General features: G+C 36.9%; 1 protein-coding gene across 1 annotated transcript; it reads right to left on the reverse strand.

Annotated features, from left to right (window-relative positions):
* Nucleotides 1-2,525: 2,525 nt before the first annotated feature.
* Nucleotides 2,526-8,513, reverse strand: WNT8A (Wnt family member 8A). Its single transcript, XM_026696131.2, has 6 exons — nt 8,434-8,513; nt 8,305-8,338; nt 7,941-8,079; nt 6,661-6,786; nt 6,222-6,364; nt 2,526-3,341 (listed from the first exon to the last, which is right to left on the reverse strand). The coding sequence occupies exons 1-6, from the start codon at nt 8,511-8,513 to the stop codon at nt 2,781-2,783; spliced, it is 1,083 nt and encodes a 360-aa protein (XP_026551916.2). The 3' UTR covers nt 2,526-2,780.
* Between the last annotated feature and the right edge of the window lie 8,624 nt (nt 8,514-17,137).

Genomic DNA, 17,137 nt, shown 5'->3' on the forward strand with positions numbered 1-17,137 from the left:
AATTTATGTTGTTAAATGAGACAGTTGTTAAGTGAATATGGCTTCCCCATTGAATTTGTTTGTCAGAAAGCTGGAAAAAGTCATTACATGATCCCAGGACACTGCAACGGTCATAAATATGAGTAAGTTGTCGAGCGTTTGAATTTTAATCACATGATCATAGGGATATTGGAATAAGTTATAAGTGTTAAAAACAGCCATAAGTCAGTTTTTTCAGTGCCGTTGTAACTTCAAATGGTCACTTAATTAACTGTTGTAAGTTGAGAACCACTTGTACTTCTCACTCACTTTCTGTGTGGCGGGGTATGTATATGTGGGTATATGAGAAATTAATAACATCAAATGTATTCTTGTCATCTGAGGAAGTAAAAAATATATAATTTCCCCAAAAATCAGGGTGATAAAACCTCCACTAACTCAGATTCGATGGAGACTCTTGGCCCATTTGAAAAGGATGATATACTGGAATAGCAGCATGACTAAACTAAAGCTTAACTATAAAGCAAAGCTTTTGCTGGGCAATAAAGAATTATTCTATATTACAATATATATTATATACAGGTGGTCCTTGACTTAACGAAAGTTCATTTAGTGATAATTCAAACTTACAATAGCACTGAATAAAGTGACTTAGGAACCACTTGTCACAGTTACAACCTTTGCAGTACCCCCCATGGTCATGTGATCAAAATTCAAACACTTGGCAACTGGTTCCTATTTAAGACGGTTGCTGTGTTCCAGGACCATGTGATCCACCTTGTGCAATTTTCTGATAAGCAAAGTCAATGGGGAAGCCCATTGTTGTTGGTGGTGGTGGTGGTGATGGTGGTGTGTGTGTGCATGTGCGTGCATATGTGTGTGTGCGTAAAAGCCAAAATCAATCAATTTATTAAGACCAATCAAAACTATGTCCAAGCTTTGAGAGGATAAAGAAATAGATGAAAAATTTCAAATTAGGTCAGTTGATGGGTATAAACTACTTATAAATACTGAAAGTGGTGAATGGAATGGTATAGCAGAATTGTCTGGGAGAACAATAAGCCAAATCTTTGTTGGCATAGTTGACCTATAGAGGCAGCAAAATAATAAACCTTGGATGAGATCTTCAATATGCACTTAAGGAAGCAGCCAGAACTTGTTGTTGTGTTTCCAGATCTAGAGGGTTTCTCCATTTGTCTTCTCAGGCATGCAAGCCATCAGGTTATTTATAGGAGCAAACAGCAGGGAACCCACAGACACATTCACAACTGCTTCCAAGTTTTCGCTCAAACTCTCTAGTTCAAAGGGTTAATCTTGTCCTTTAGAATAAAGAATTTGCAACAAGCCCTTATATTTACCACATCAAACACAATCTCAGCTTGCATTGTTTGAAAAACATTAGACAATAGACAAATTAACGAGACAAGGGAAATTTACTTTGTCAAGCCCTTGTTTGTCGCCAATTCTTCCAAGTTTTATATCCCCAGAAAGAAAGAGACCTAAGCCAGTTTCTATCTTATTTTGTGGCTTCTTGATCAAATCCTTAACTTCCTTTTATCTACTTTTCTGAAAAAGTAGCTTCTTTTAACCCAGACAAATTGAGCAAACAGGGCTTTTTAAAGGAAACATTTCTTCAAAAATGTTTATTGTAAAATATTGTTGAAGATCAGCTTTAACTTATCTTGTTTTATAATAGTAACTTGGAAGGGGTAAAAATTAATCAGCCATAAAAACCTGAATTTCTTTCCTTGAAAGATGAATTTTAATAAAGCCCATAGCTTTGTCTCTTGAGGTATCTCTGAAAACTAGACCTGTGCATTTAAGCTCTTTGAATAAAAAGTGCATATGTTTCACATTAATATATAAATTTATATATATATATATATATATATATTTACAACCTATGGAAGTTCAATACAAGAAAAAAACTATCATTCAAACAATGGGCTTCCAAAAGTTCTGTGAATTTCACCCAATATTTTAAGCAACCAGTATTTTCTGATCATAATGTTGGATTCTTATGGCACTATCTTGTTTGAAGGGATAAAATGCAGGATAGATTTTCATACTTTTGATAACTATGTATTGTGCAAGTGAAACACATATAATGTATAATAGCTATCAGATGGGATCCTATATTTATCATTAATATCTTATTACCTTGGGCATTGAAATGCTAGGAAAAATAATAACACTGTATGTCCTAAACTGTGGAATTATATATCACATTAATACTTATAAATAAGATCAAAGGCAAATCTGAGACTGAAAAAGACTGGGGAAGAAAAGGAAATAAGTATTATACATGTAGTTGAACAATATTGAATCTGACTTTTTTGCATTCCAAATCTTCCAAAAAAGACAATGCTTCAATGTGAAAGGAGAGTTGCTATAAGGTTTAGGTTGCTTACAGATGTGAAATTTTTGAAAGAAACTTTAAAGCCATCAATGGCTATAATCTAGGTTTACAAGCCATATTACATTGCATTGTAAATGAAACATTTACATATCCCAAGCCTCAATTGATCTTTATAATGTAAGGTTATCTTGTTGGTGAAAACATTTGCCTAGTGTGTAGACTAGAGGAAACCATTTTTCTAGAATAGAGGTAGGCATATAAAAAGTGATGAGCTTGTGCAGTGGTAATACTCAGACTTAATACAAACGTAGTTCATGTAATGTGAACACTGAAGCTTTGTCCAATGAAAAACTGAAAGTCTGACAATTATGATCCAAAGATCTCTTTTCTGAATGCTTCCTGTGAACAAGGAGTTAGCCTTAGGGAGAGGTTAGAGGTACATTTATCTTCCATGGCCCTTGTTCCGCTGCCGAGAGTGATTGGAAGGAGAGCCCACTCGAATTGAACAATAATATTTAGTTACCACTTGTTTGCACTGTTCACATTTCACCGTGCAACACCAATGAAACTTGCAATTGCAGCTTGTGACAATTTCAATCTGTTTCTCCTCTATTTTGAGGCCACATTCCACGCAGAGCCTCTTGCAACTCCGCTTCTCCCACTGGGTCAGATTCTTGCCACTTTGAAGACACTCTCGTCCTTCAGTACCATAGAGGCCCAAGCTGATGTTTTTGATGCAATAATTTGGGGAGTCCTCCAAAAACACAAGATCAGCAGCATGCATGGTGTTGAAGGGCTCAGAGGATATTCCACGACTCTCTGCACTGTTACCAGCTCTTATTCTTCTCTTGTCCAACTCCAGCTTCTGAGCCTGGTTATATTTGTTCTTTAGATAAGTTCCAACATCTCGGAAGTCTGCTAGTTGGAGCCAGCAAGTTTGGATGCTGCAGCTCCCTGATACTCCATGGCACTTGCAGGCCCGCTTCATGGTTGCTTTTACAGCCTTGCATGAGAGATAGAACAACATTTAGGAATACTAGGTAATTCTGTGAAAGACCAAAAGAATATGGCAAGAAGAGAAACTCATCCTTTCCCCAGTAGGCTATTTTGAGAGTTTGCATGATCAAACATTATGTGGAGGTCATAACAATTGGAAGTTTCATCCTAATATATCTAAAGGGCACCAGACTGGAAAAGATTAATTTTTAAAAATCTAATATTTTAATTTAAAAAAATCAAAAGTTTTAAATACTGTAGTTACCATTGAGCATAAGCCCCTACTACTTGATATCTTCCAAATATTTTGGACTACAACTTTCCAAACTGCAAATCTTCATGGCTGTTGGCCACTTGCATTTACTGGAAGGCATCAATTAATCGCTTCTTGGTCTGGGGACATGTTTGGTTTGTGGCCTGCAATTTCTGACAGGCTGAGACTCAAATCTCTGTATGGGATACTGCCATCCGCACTCCAAAAATGATTGGGGGAAATGTCATTTTGAGTGAAGGTTCAGAAGCTTTACAGGGGAATATTGATGCCCTAAGCAACAATTTCTTATTCCCCCTACTCCATCCCACTGGCCCCAATTCTAAAAATTACAGAAAAGTGCCATTATGATTTAGTTATTTCCATTCTAGAAATAAAAAAGGAGACAGGCTTTTTGGCACACAGTCCTCAGATTAGACTTTGTATATGCATGAACTAGGTGGGTCTTATTACATCTGAATGTGTGGGGGTCCACTTCTGTGTCCAGCTAAGAAGGTCTAGGCATCCTGTCAAATTGATTCAGGATAAGTACTTCAGACCTTGAACAAGCACATCACCTATCAGCTGTTTATTAAAGTGCTTGGCTTCTATGTAAGCTGGAGGGGAAGGAGACACTGCTACTTTAAGGAATCCATAAAAATGATTGTTAAGGCAGGTATTCCTATCTTCCACATCCATGTCAAAGTCTAAACAAAAGTTATTTTAAGGTGAATTTAAAGTGTTGTGCAGCAGTTTAAGGTGAATTTAAAGTGTTGTGCAGTTCTGCACCACATCTTCTGAATCATTTTTTTTCAAAATGTATACAACTTCCTGTTCAGCACTAATTAGTTTACATTGCTTACAGGATTAAAACAAAAACCAAATCTTGAAGAATGTTTTTTCCCCAACTTTCTTTCAGAGTTTGGGAGAATGTACATTTGTTATAATTTACTATTCATTTATAATGCTATTGAAATATCAAAACTATACAAAGTTGATAGAAGTAATTGCAAAATCATACTTTCAAAAACATGTTAAACATCAGACCTGCATTATAGTCAAAGCAATTATAAACAATATAAAAGTGTGTGCTAAAAAAGAAATTATATCAGAGCAAGGCCATCATCAGGAAGATGCCATCTCTGCCAATTCTTAGCAGCACACAGTGGGGGGAGGGGGGAAGGGAGAGGCATAAGGGGTAGAACAGCTCTTAAAAACTAATCTTTATGCCCAGGTACATGTATATGGATGCCTCTCCTTTCAGTAATAGCCCTGGACCATCTTTAGACAGCCCTATGCAGAGAGTGCTAAACAATAGTCCAGTCTGAATCCTAGGACAGCCCTGTTTTCTACAGATCTGAATGCTTCCTAGCATACATGATTTCTGTCAATTTTCTAAGAGTGATAATGTGAGTGATTTGGGCAAAGAAACGGATTCATGATTGAAATGAAGAGCTAAACCTGAATCAACCTGCTGTTATTCTAAACACAGCCGGACACTGACACAAGCATCAGTCTTTCATTTAATTTCCCCATAACATCTTCTTTCCTATCCTGAACCTGAACCTCCCCACAGCTAAATTCCCATGCTAGGTGAACATGTTATTAATGGAAACAAACAACATACATTACTACTAAAAGAAAATTCTTCTGTGTTCAGTTAGATTTACTTCTCTATAAATATGTAAAGAAAGTCTAGTTGGGCAGTGGAAAACAAAAGCTTACATTAAATTATATTATAATTTTAGGCTGACTTATATATATTGGCCTAGTATGTATAGAATATAGTTACTGTCCATATCTTAGAAGCCTCCAGCAGTCTGCATAAATTGGATTCTAGTTACTATTATCCCTAAATAGCATGGATATCAGATATGGAGGACAGCAGATTGGAGAAAATTAGACTCATGTTCATCAAATACTGCAGAAAAATATCTTCAATATTTTTAATGTTAATATTAATATATATGGCTAGGTGTCTAACATATTATAAATAAACTGCAATGCACCAGTTCTTAAAATAACTTTAAGTTAAAATTCATTGGTTTGCTTTTATTTAGCTGGATTTCTGATTACAAGCTTATGAATAAGGATTCTTTGCAAACCTGGCCATTAGGGCTTACTTCACACATTGTGGGTTATCAATATGCCTAACAAGCAATCTTCCAAATCCTTTTGAGGAAAAAGAGTCAATACCAAGACATGTTGGGACTTGTCCAAATCTCTCATTGTAATGGAACTTGAAGATCAATTTCAATCAATCAATACAGAGAATAGATTTTCCACATTATCCCCATAGCTAAATGAGAGCAAAGTTTGTATTTATCACATCAAATTGGACAACACATTTTTAAAAATCAGACATTGTAGTTACTGGTTTTAAAGTAACCTCTGAACTATTGTCCTACTGACAATGACTAAATTTTCTATTTGCAAAATAAAAAGGAGTTTATTGAAACATGTAGTTCCTTGTAGGGCCAGGAAAGGTAATTCTATAGTTATTCAAGTTGAGCACTCAAGTTCATGAAGTCATGGAGATAGTCAAATCAGGAAAACACAGCTTAAAGGCATACTTCTGTAACATTGTTTGCACATACCCCAATTCCAAAAGAAATATTTTATCTAAGTAAAACTTACCAATCTCCCTGCCCCATTATTATGCAAATTCAGTAAAGCTCTGGCATCATGTGCTGTCTCCAAAGCATCCACAAAGTGTTTGGAAATTTTTTCACCAAATTCCACATTGTCACTACATCCTCCCCAAACCCATCCACTTCCACCTGGGGGAAGAAAAAATGTATTATTTCCAAAATACCTGTGAGTTGAGTCATAAAACAGAAGTGGGTTTTTAAGAAATTCACCAAAAATCTAAAAAGAATTAGCATAATTTTTTGATTAGTAGAGGAGTGTGCACGTGGGGGTGGTTGGGAAACAAAACATTTTTTCAGTTGTGTTGCTTGGGGTTGTTCATAATCTGCACAATTGGTGAGGTTAATTGACACAGAAATAAAGAAGAGTGCAAAATATGGACCTTGCAAGTTCTGTTCTTCAAAAGTGTGAAAACTCAGGGGCTCACCTACACGTCCATTTCTTGCATTATCACAGCCACAATTCTCAAAGTCTCCCATGCTACAGTTCCTGGTTAGGGAATACATTACTCCAGCCGAGCTGATAGCATGAACAAATGAAGTCTCCCTTGTAGCTAGAAGGAAGAAAGAACTGTCAGTGTGGAACATAAACCCTCACCTCTTTGTAGCCTAATCTTCCCTTCTCCTGGCCAAAATAAAAGCAAAAGAAATCTTCTCATCTCAGGTTTACCAGCAATGGATTTGTATGTGCCATATATTCCCATTCTCTGGAAAGAAGTTTAATTAAATAATTTATATCCCCTCTCATGCCCAAATCTCACTAGGATTCTGGATTAGGAAATATATCAAAGGACTGACAGGAATGACAATGGAATTAAAGAAAAACAAGCTCTTTTTGCAAATTTGTACAGCATGATAAGAAATTGGAGGGAGAGAAATACTAAATTTGTGGATATAATCACTGCATTTCTGTTATAAAATGATTCATTTTCTAGTCTTTGTTTTTATTTCAGCTTCAAGGTTTTAAATTTTTTATGTATTTCATCATGTCACAGGCAAATCAAGCAGCACTCTTGGTGAAAGCACCCTCATTTGATATAAAAATACACCATTGAATGAAAGTGTTTTTTTTTTCATTTGTATGATGTCTGTTCATCCTTGAGTTAGTTTAAAGCAGTGAGGGTTGGTTGGTTAATCCATCTACATTTCTCCTGGTCTCTAAATTAATTCATAAATTAGGTGTACTGATATATGATGCTTAGTGACAATCAACAGATTAGTTTTCATTTTGTATCAAAAATGAATTTAAAACATACACATAAATACACAAATATCACTTACCTACCTACCTATACAGACAGACAGATAGACAGACAGTCAGACAGAAAGATGGCTGATACAACTGAACTCTCTTTAGTGCCAAATATTGTTGTAAGGGTTAGATTTGCTGTAAGGATTAGAGGTCTAAAACAATTTTCTATGCCACTCCTAGAAAAAGGGCAGCCCCACTGATGATAAATAATAACAGCAGAGTAAAAGAGAAATTTACTTTGATCTGTTCAAGAATGTATTCATTCCTATTATATATTCCTTCACACATTCCAGGATCAAGTTCTGTCACAAGTAACTGAAAATTTGTGAACCCTACCTACAAGTTATGCTCTATTCTCAGTTGCACATAACCTTTGCACACTTTTGTCATTGGAGACCGCTAAACACAACTCAAGTGGACCTATCAAAAGGCAGGGATGTGTTAAAATCCACTTACCACTTCTAAGTCTGTGATGAGTGGAGAGTTGAAGTGCACTCTCTGGACAATTCCAGCGTTCCCAGATAAACTGATGCTTACATTCCTCAATTCCACTTTGGGCACCAACAGACACACTCGTAGAGTACCTCAAATACGCCTTTCACAGACAAAAACAAATACAACACATTATTTTCCAATGTTTCTCCACCCTCCCAAACACCCTTAAACAGCTATTTATGTCCAGTTTCTCTGATTTCTGCACAGTGGATCACAATATTAATAAAGGTTACTTACCACAGGTAAATAATATGTTCTTGACTAAAGTAATCTGTCATGAATTATGTAAGTTTAAAATACATTTAAAGGGTGTGTAAATAAGTACCTTGGGCCCTGTCATCAGAAAGTTATTCACTGACCTGTAGAAAGAGGGGGGAAAAATTATGAAAAACTTTTGTAAACAGAGTCCTTCCAAACCCAGAACCCTGAGTGGCACTGAGCCTTGAATGCCTACCAGGCCGATGATGTGTTGAAAGCAGCAATAGCACTGTATAGCATGAAGCTGGCCAGGGTGACGGAGATCCCTCTTCTCATGGTAAATCTCTGTTCCCCTAACTGACCTACAAAATTGTTTTCCCCTCACACCCTTCTCAAAGGATTTGCTAGATAACAGAAAGAGCTAGGCTCTGCTCCTCCTTTTATTATACTAAAAAAAAAAAACACCCCACAAAAAGTCCCAGCCCAATAGAATGAGGGTGGAAAAAAACACCAAGGCTCTTTTAATTACTTAAAAGCCTAATTATGGAATAAAAAGCTCTCCTAGGCTGGCCGGCCCCCTTCATCAGATGCTGGAAGAAGGGAAGTTACTGCAGCCTTTCTTATTTATAAGGTGGATGCCTAAAAGGCCAACTGCACCCCCTCCCACCCACCCCCAATTCATTTGCTACCCAATAACAAGATAGCAGAAGGAGCCGCCTGATGATGCTGCACTTCAAAAGGCAAAGGGAGGAGGCTGTGTGTGTCTTCGCTATCCATTCTTAGAGCTTGCCTAACAATAGAGGACTTTTTTAATGCTCTTAAAGCAACTCCTTGACTTGAAGAGAGGTGTCCTTTCTTTCTCCTTTGAAAAACAAACAAACAACACCTTTCCTTCTTCTGGTCTTCTGTCGCTCCCCAGAGATCAGGGGGATCATTTGGGGAAAGGCTAATTATCTTTGATGATTAAATTGCTCTTTCCAATGAAACCTGGCTAGTTGAACAAACTTTGAGTGGGTTTCTTTGAGGACAGAGCTAAGATTTCATACCTTGGAAGGTGAAGGCAGCCTCATTTGTGAACTTCAATAGCCTTCCTCAGTTGATGCCTTGCAGGGCTGTTCCTAATGAGCATAGTCCTGTTGCCTGAAGCTATAGAAGATAACATTTAGTATACCTGCCAAACACTGCACTAGGGATGGTCATCTTGGAATATTTTAAAGTAGTTAAAAGTATAAAGCACTAGTATTATAATTCTCATTTTATTTTCATCTTGCAACAGATTAAGAAACATGATCCCAGTCCGGAAAAGTGGGTAATTGTCATCACTATGCAAAAGTTATTTCATCCTTAACTTGAACTACTGTATTCTATTCTGATGGGCTGGACAGAGATCTAAGCACATAAATCAGTGGTTAAAGTAGGCTTTCAAAAAAATTCAGAAAGAAGGAACAGTGTCCATGGACTTTCTCCAGCACATTAAAAGCAAGATGGACTCTTAGTGTAACTAAGTAATTATAAAAAAATCTTCCCTTCTGCACTTACAAATTTACTTAAACATAAATATCCCTAAATCCACAGAATTTTACATTTATTCCCAAACAGATGGGCAAGAAGTATTCTGCAAGGCCTATTCACATGAAAATTAGGGATAATTTACTTTTCTGGGGGAGCATTTTGCAAGATAAAGCCCCCCTTTTTTTGACTGGGCACCTCAATGTTTGATTTATCAGCTTGCTATTGATTTATCCTAATATGCCCACAACAAATTTCACCTCCCCCTTTTCCCCTTAACTTCCCCTTTTCTGATTCAGTTTTTGATTGATAATAGCCAATATTTCTTGTTCTTACATATCTAATTCCTGATTCTCCAAACAAATGTATTTTTGGAAGGAGCTCTTCCAGTATCTTAAAATCGGAGTAGATAATTTAATGTAGACAAAATAAACATTCCAGGACTGTGTCTGTATAGTTTTACAGTACAGATCATGACCAGCATTTTAACTGTACCTGGAAACATGCCTACTAGCCCAAATATATTAAAGAAAATAAAGTATTCACTCCTTTAGTGATCCATGGCCATGGCCAGGTGAGGTCTAGACTTTGTTAAGTTTCCAAACACATTTAAAATGAAGCCTCTTGAAGACAACACTAGCCTGATCATCATCAAGTGCATCATCAAGTATGTGTTATAAAGATCTGATATTTCCAAGATTTTATGCACTGAATACATGAGGAAATTCACTGGTGACTACCAACATTTTTAGTTTAAGACCTAGATCTTGGATAGCTGAAAATATGTGTCCTCATGGAAAATGTAGCCCGAGCCGTTATATTTTATGAGTTCATTAGTTAGATAAACTGAATTCATATTCCACTTTTCAACTTAGGAGGAACACTTATATGTTATCCGAATGGAGCTTTTAATATGATTGTGTTTGATGTTATTCAATCAATTATAAACATTGGATATCTGATTTAGAATTTGAATCTATTTCTTGATTAGATAGGAAAGAGAAAAGAAGTCAGGAGCCATCTACTTTCTGATGAAGCCAAATTCCAAACTATTTTCTCCCAACAATGTCATGTTTATGTGAAATAGAATGGGATATAAAAATTTAATCCTGGAGTCCATAAACCACTGAACAGTCTCAGAAGGGATGTTTCAGAACCACTGTCTGCAATCTGTGGGTGACTGGTTTTGTGCTTCAAATCCCCACTCCATTCCAGCCATGTACTCTAGAATAGCCCCATTGTCAAGCATATTAAAAGCCGTAAGGGAATCTAGCCAAATCTCCAGCTTCTTACTATTCCTGTTCAGCTCCTGGAATAGAGAAGATTATTTATCAATATGACAAAACACACTCCAACTCATTAACATACTAAAGTGAAACTGAAGTGATTCTAGATAAGTCACCTCCTGCAGAAACTTCTAGGGTGGATACACCTTTACATCTTATCTGAAAAAGAAATATTGGAAATTTGTGGGAAAAGATATGGTTTGTTGGGATTTGGCAAGCAGTTCCTTATCACCAAAAGTCTCTTTCTTCCTGGGTTTTCTTAAAAATGGAAATTGAGGTTTTTTAAAAAATAATAATACTAACTTTACTCATTCAGTCACTTTTATAACCCATGAAGGTCACCTATAATATTGCTTATCTGTTCAAGGATCTTGTTCCCACATGGAGACAATACAGATGAAGAATGCATAAAATGCCTGGGCAAGCAAAGGCCATCATTCCTTGCCCTGGAGCTGCACCATCAGATCACTCAATGTAGCTGAGAATCATTTCCTAACGATCATTACTTGTGTAAGGTATTTAGAATTCCAACTTCAAGACTAATAGTTTAGACTTCTTGATACAATTTACTGCAGAGAACTCCAATGACAGAAAATATGGCATAAATCTGACACAGCATAAGCATTTAAACATGCTATGAAGGGGGATTATTATAAAATAGCACAGCAGGGCAGTCCTTAGACATCACCATTTCTTACATGAGATAGTTGGGCATCTCATAAATTGGGCTTATTCATTTGCCGGGAACCCAGAGTAGCCACCAAAAAAATTAACTGGAAATGCAGAACTAGTGGTCCACGACTACAAACCTGTTTGCTCAAAATCCTTGGGTACAACCATCAAGACTTCCAAAACCTACTGTGAAATTATATACGTATGTTTAATATGCTAAAAAGTAAAATGATTAATTTGTGGAGAGTACAGTAATCATATCTTTGGTTCAATTTAAGCATGAATGCTACCAAATTTAGTTTTGTTTTCAACTTACTCATTACTAAAACTGCAATCTCTGATTTGCTATTCATTGGCCACACATATAGCCCTGAGCAAGAAAAAGTTGTATCTAATTTAGCAGTCTATTTTCATATCATAGCAAAAGACTAAGTCACACAAGCCCAAGCTCCTTCCCTTATTTCTGGAAGGCAATTCTTTCTTGACTCCAAGTTTATTAGCAATAGAAGAAACTTATCATCATCCAAGATCATGTGAAAGGGAAACCTGGAGCCAGCCTGATAAAGCTGCAAACAAGCATTCACAATCAGAGGATTAAAATGGTAGGTTAGTGAGAATGTAATGAATGCCAAATTCCTTGTAATGAGCACAGAAGTTTTCCCAAAGTGAATGTATTCCTGCTGGGAGGAGAAAAAAAACTTGCCTTGAGACACTCTTAATCATTAACATTCTGGAAAGCCATTTCAGAAAGGAAAGAGTTTTGATAGACAACAAATGATTCAATTCTTCTTTGTAAGAAAGTGTTTGTTGGCAAGCAAACTGCTAATCTGATTTTTTTCCCCCATACAAATGTTTATGCTTTACAGTAGGACTAGTAAAATATGGGTTGCCTAATATTATAAACACGTTAAAATAGTTAAAAACCTGGCTCCGTGGGTTTCTTCCCCAAACCCCCAAAACTTCAACCTTAGACTTTCTACTATTGACTTCACCCCTTTCCTAAGAGGTCTGTAGGGGGCGTGCATAAGCGCACCAATGTGCCTACCGTCCCTGTCCAATCGTTTCTTTTATTTTTCTTATGTGTACTCATTTCTCGTATTCATAACTATGTTTATCCTTATACCTATTTCTTGTAAGCGATTGACAAATCAAATAAATAAATAAATAGTCTGTGAAATGTTTTTAATTTCATTAAACTGGATCATGTATTACACTACTAACATACAGTAGTTGGCTAAGCAAATGACAGCTGGCTAGATTCACAAAGCATTTTAATTTTGGTTTATAAACCAGACCAACTGGAGTCATACTACACACGAAGGCAATCCATACCATTCCCATCCCATCGTAAGCTGGCACCTTCCATGTATTAGACCATTCACTACACCACAGAAAAATACCAAGAGATAGACTCTATTCTTCAAATAGCAGCTGCAGCTACTATATGTGGACATTTCCCACAGCAATTACCTAGAAAAGAGCAGGTCCTGAAAGAAGTAATTTGTTTCCAGAGAGATATATTTATTTATTTACTTATTTAAACCATGACATCAATTGTAATTAGCCACATTATAATCTTTTGATACCAATTACAACTTTTTCTGTTTTCTTAGATAGCGTACTCTTTCTTAATAAAAAACACTAGAAGGACCTCTTCAGAGCAGCTGTTTAATAATTTTTCTATGTTCTGGCATGAGGGTGGTATGGCAGTAACCACATATGTGTGCGCATACATGTGGTTTTGTAGTTGAGGAGCCACCTCTTTTTTTTCTTGAGTAAGAAGCCTCTTTAACAAAGGGGTCACAATAAGAATAAAGATCTTCCTGTAAATTAGCTACTGATCTCATTTTCACCTATCAGCAGTTATTATACAAAACATTCTCAGGTCATAGGATGGAGATGCCTTGAGAAGACTAGCTATGCAGAAATCTCAGTATACTTGGCATTTAATCAGAAATGGTTATATTGACTGCATAGCTATTTGACCGTAATCAGTGAAATTCTCCAGATTCTTCTGGTGATTCAAGGCTTGCGGTTCTGGCTGTTCACAGCCCTGAGGGGATGAAGTGATTAGCAGCAGGGATGGAAAGGGTGGCTTGTTCACTAGGACTGGTGGCCCTACTCTGCCTTTGACATAAGAGAAGGAAGTGTGACCAATGGTGCTTTCCTAGCACAGAGGAAATCCGCTGTTCAGGGAAGATGTTTGATTTTGAATCTGCATCTATACCAGAAAGCATATGTTCCTGTACTGGGTTTAGTGAGATTAACTTCAGAGTATGCCTGCAGGCTAGCATTGCACGCTAGCATTGCAGGGTAGCATCATTTTCCCCAACTACTGAGATGGGTGATATATTCCCAGGGGAGCATAAACCCAATTCCTTTGTAAGACAGTAGGTTGAGGAAGGCTAATTAGATCTATTGAACTAAATTTGGAAATTCAGGGCAAGGGATTTAAGGTTGACTCAGCCTTCCCTCCTTCCAAGGTGGGTAAAATGAGGACCCAGATTGTTGTGGACAATATGCTGACTCTGTAAACCACTTAGAGAGGGCTGTAAAGCACTATAAAGTGGTATATAAGTCTAAGTGCTATTGCTATTGCTATTGTAAGATGACTATTTTCATTGCAATGGCTAACATGAGCTGTCTTATCTGCATGACCTTAGCAGAAATAACCTTCCACAGCAGATTCGGACATGGATTAGATTAATTATTGTGCTACGGAGGCATTTGGCAAGGGTCACAAATAAAACAACATACAGACTGGCTGCCTTTAAAATCCTTCTTGGTTCAGGACATGTTGGCTTCTTTTACCTCATGACAAAGGAGTCTGATCTGCATCAAGGACTGGTAAGTACTTGTTGTTAGGAGTTTTTAAATCTGTGCTCAAAAGATTTCCACATGTTCAAGCAAATGAAGGAATTCTAGCCAGAGTTTCTGAATAACATAAACTGCAAAAATGGAAGACATCGATGAAAGGTTATATCTTCAAGCTATTTTCAGACGTAATTGAAAGTGTCCAGTTTTTAATGTGTTAAAAAATATTCATTCTTACTCTTAAACTTCTTGATTTTCTTAGTGAATATCTCTTCTTCTATCAGACCTTCCAGCACTTTAGACCATCTGGTAAGACTTGTCAAGGATACTAAATGAGCAAAGTGGGCCTTTGGGCTGAAGTCCCCATACATGAAACTCTCTTCCAATGAAGATTTGTGTAGCTGCCTCCTGCTCGCTGATATGTCTTACTGACTTAAAAATCCTATTCACCTTAGGTACAAAAATGATTGGGGGATTGGAGGCTAATCATATGAATAATGGTCATAGGAATTGGGTATGTCTTCTTGTTTAATGAAAAGAAGGAGTAGGGGTGACATCACAGCAGTTTTCCAATATCTAAGGAGCTGTCATAAAGAAGAAGAAGAAGTCAACCTAATCTCTAAAGCACCTGAAGGCAGAATAAGAAGCAATGGATTAAAACGAATCAAGGAGAGAACCAACCTAGAACTGAGGAGAAATTTCCTGTCAGAAGTATTAATCAGTGGAATGACTTGCCTTCAGAAATTGTGGGTGCTCCAACACTCGAGGTGTTTAAGAACAGATTGGACAATCACTGGTCCAAAATGGTATAGGGTCTCTTGCTTGAGCCTGGGGTTGGACTAGAAGACGTCCGAGATCCCTTCCAACTCTGTTATTCTGTTATCTTTCCAATGAAAACTAGGCCGTACTTTTGCTCTTTTTGTCTGGTTTTGTCTCTTTTGAATTCTATGGGTTTTTTCCCATAATTTTAAAAAACATTGATTTTTTTTTTGTTAACAAGGTAGATATTTTTAAAGATAATTTAAAGATAATTTATTCAGGGATTATACAAATAGAAAATAGTTAAGAAGATATCTTAATTTTTCCCTTTGTCTCTCCACTGCAGCGCTGTTAATATAAAATTTCTCTTAGTAATTTTCCTTCACTATAGCTGAAGTAATATAGTAATTTTGGGGGTGGGGGTGGGTGGGGGGGGGAATGCCATGATTACAGAGGAAGAGAAATCATAGGGAAAGACATTGTGTGAATTATAGTTTGTTCACTGACTGAATTGTATCATGTATCTAGGTTTGATTTTATGACTCATGTCATTCTAACTTAAAGCCAGTCCCCATGATTGACTACAACTTGTCCTGCCAAGCTCTGATTACAGCTTTCAGAAGAATGAAAGAAGGAAATTATGCCACAGATTTCTTTACACACTGGCAGTTTACACACCCCTCTGAACATATGAATAGCAGTTATCAAGCTCAGGGTGATTGTGAAAACCATTCTGAAATCACTGGTTCTCTGTTTGTTATTATTTTACTTCCTAATCCCCCCCCCCAATATTTAATTACTTTATATCAACATGTATATAACTGGGGCCAGCAGTGTTTCGAATTTGATTCTGCATAAGTGCTTCAGAGCATTACAAATGCAAACGTAGCCTGTGGGCAACTCTTTAAAAATAGCTACGTTTTGGGCAGGTGGAATTGTGTGGCAAATAGCAGCGACCATGATTTTGGGAAAAGATAAGACACATTTTTGGAATCAAATACAAAATGCTGCATAGTTTTGGTATGCAAATGTGTGCATTCCTTTCATTATGAAACACAATAGTAATCCAGGAACTTTTCAAGGAACACTTGTTTATTTTTATCAAATAGAAGTTCAGTATATTGAAAATCAGATATTGTAAAGAAATACTTGCTTAGTGCTATGGTGGTGGTGGTGGATAAATGACCCACCCAATAGTATGAAAAGACAATCAGGATTGGGTTGGAGTGAGTTTAGGAGTGATGTAACCTGGGAGAAAGAAAAAAATGGATACCAGTAGAGGGGTGGGAAGTACTGCAGAACACAACCCAAAGATTGGAAGAGGCCACTACAATGAAAGAACAGATCCAAAATATGAACTCTGTATGCCATATAAGAAAGGTGAAAAGAATGAAGTTATTTTAGGCTATATGAATACAAAATGGTGGGACTGTTTCAGGCTTTTAGAGATCTGAACTTTCCTATGTACTTACACTTGTAAGTAACTTACAACACATTTCAAAGAGTGCAGCATTAGGACCAGATGGAAAGATTACAATCTTGATCAAGGTTGGATTTTGGGATATACAGCACAAATGGGCTGTTACAGGAGTTCCTGTGTGCTTGAGCTATCTTGGGGGGGAGGCGAGGAGAGAGTGCCTAAAAAGGAAGTCAACATGGAATAATACAAGCAAGTCACATTGTGCAAATAGAAAAAGAAGAGAGGCACATTTAAAATTTAGACACAGCAAATGATAGCTTTTGAAGTTTATACCCTCCTTGCCAAGAGAATCAGATCTTCCAGGGCTTCACAAATATATCCCTCCAAGCACCACACCTGGGTAATTAGAAAAAATCTCCTCTCCTTCCTTCCTTGAAGACTTTTATTGTATTCATCTGCATTGCTCTCCATAGGAGGCAAAGTACTTCCCTATGTGTGAT

This window comes from Pseudonaja textilis, chromosome 2 (genome assembly GCF_049901715.1).
Source record: "Pseudonaja textilis isolate UNSWEBS1 chromosome 2, rPseTex1.2, whole genome shotgun sequence".
Taxonomy (NCBI): domain Eukaryota; kingdom Metazoa; phylum Chordata; class Lepidosauria; order Squamata; family Elapidae; genus Pseudonaja; species Pseudonaja textilis.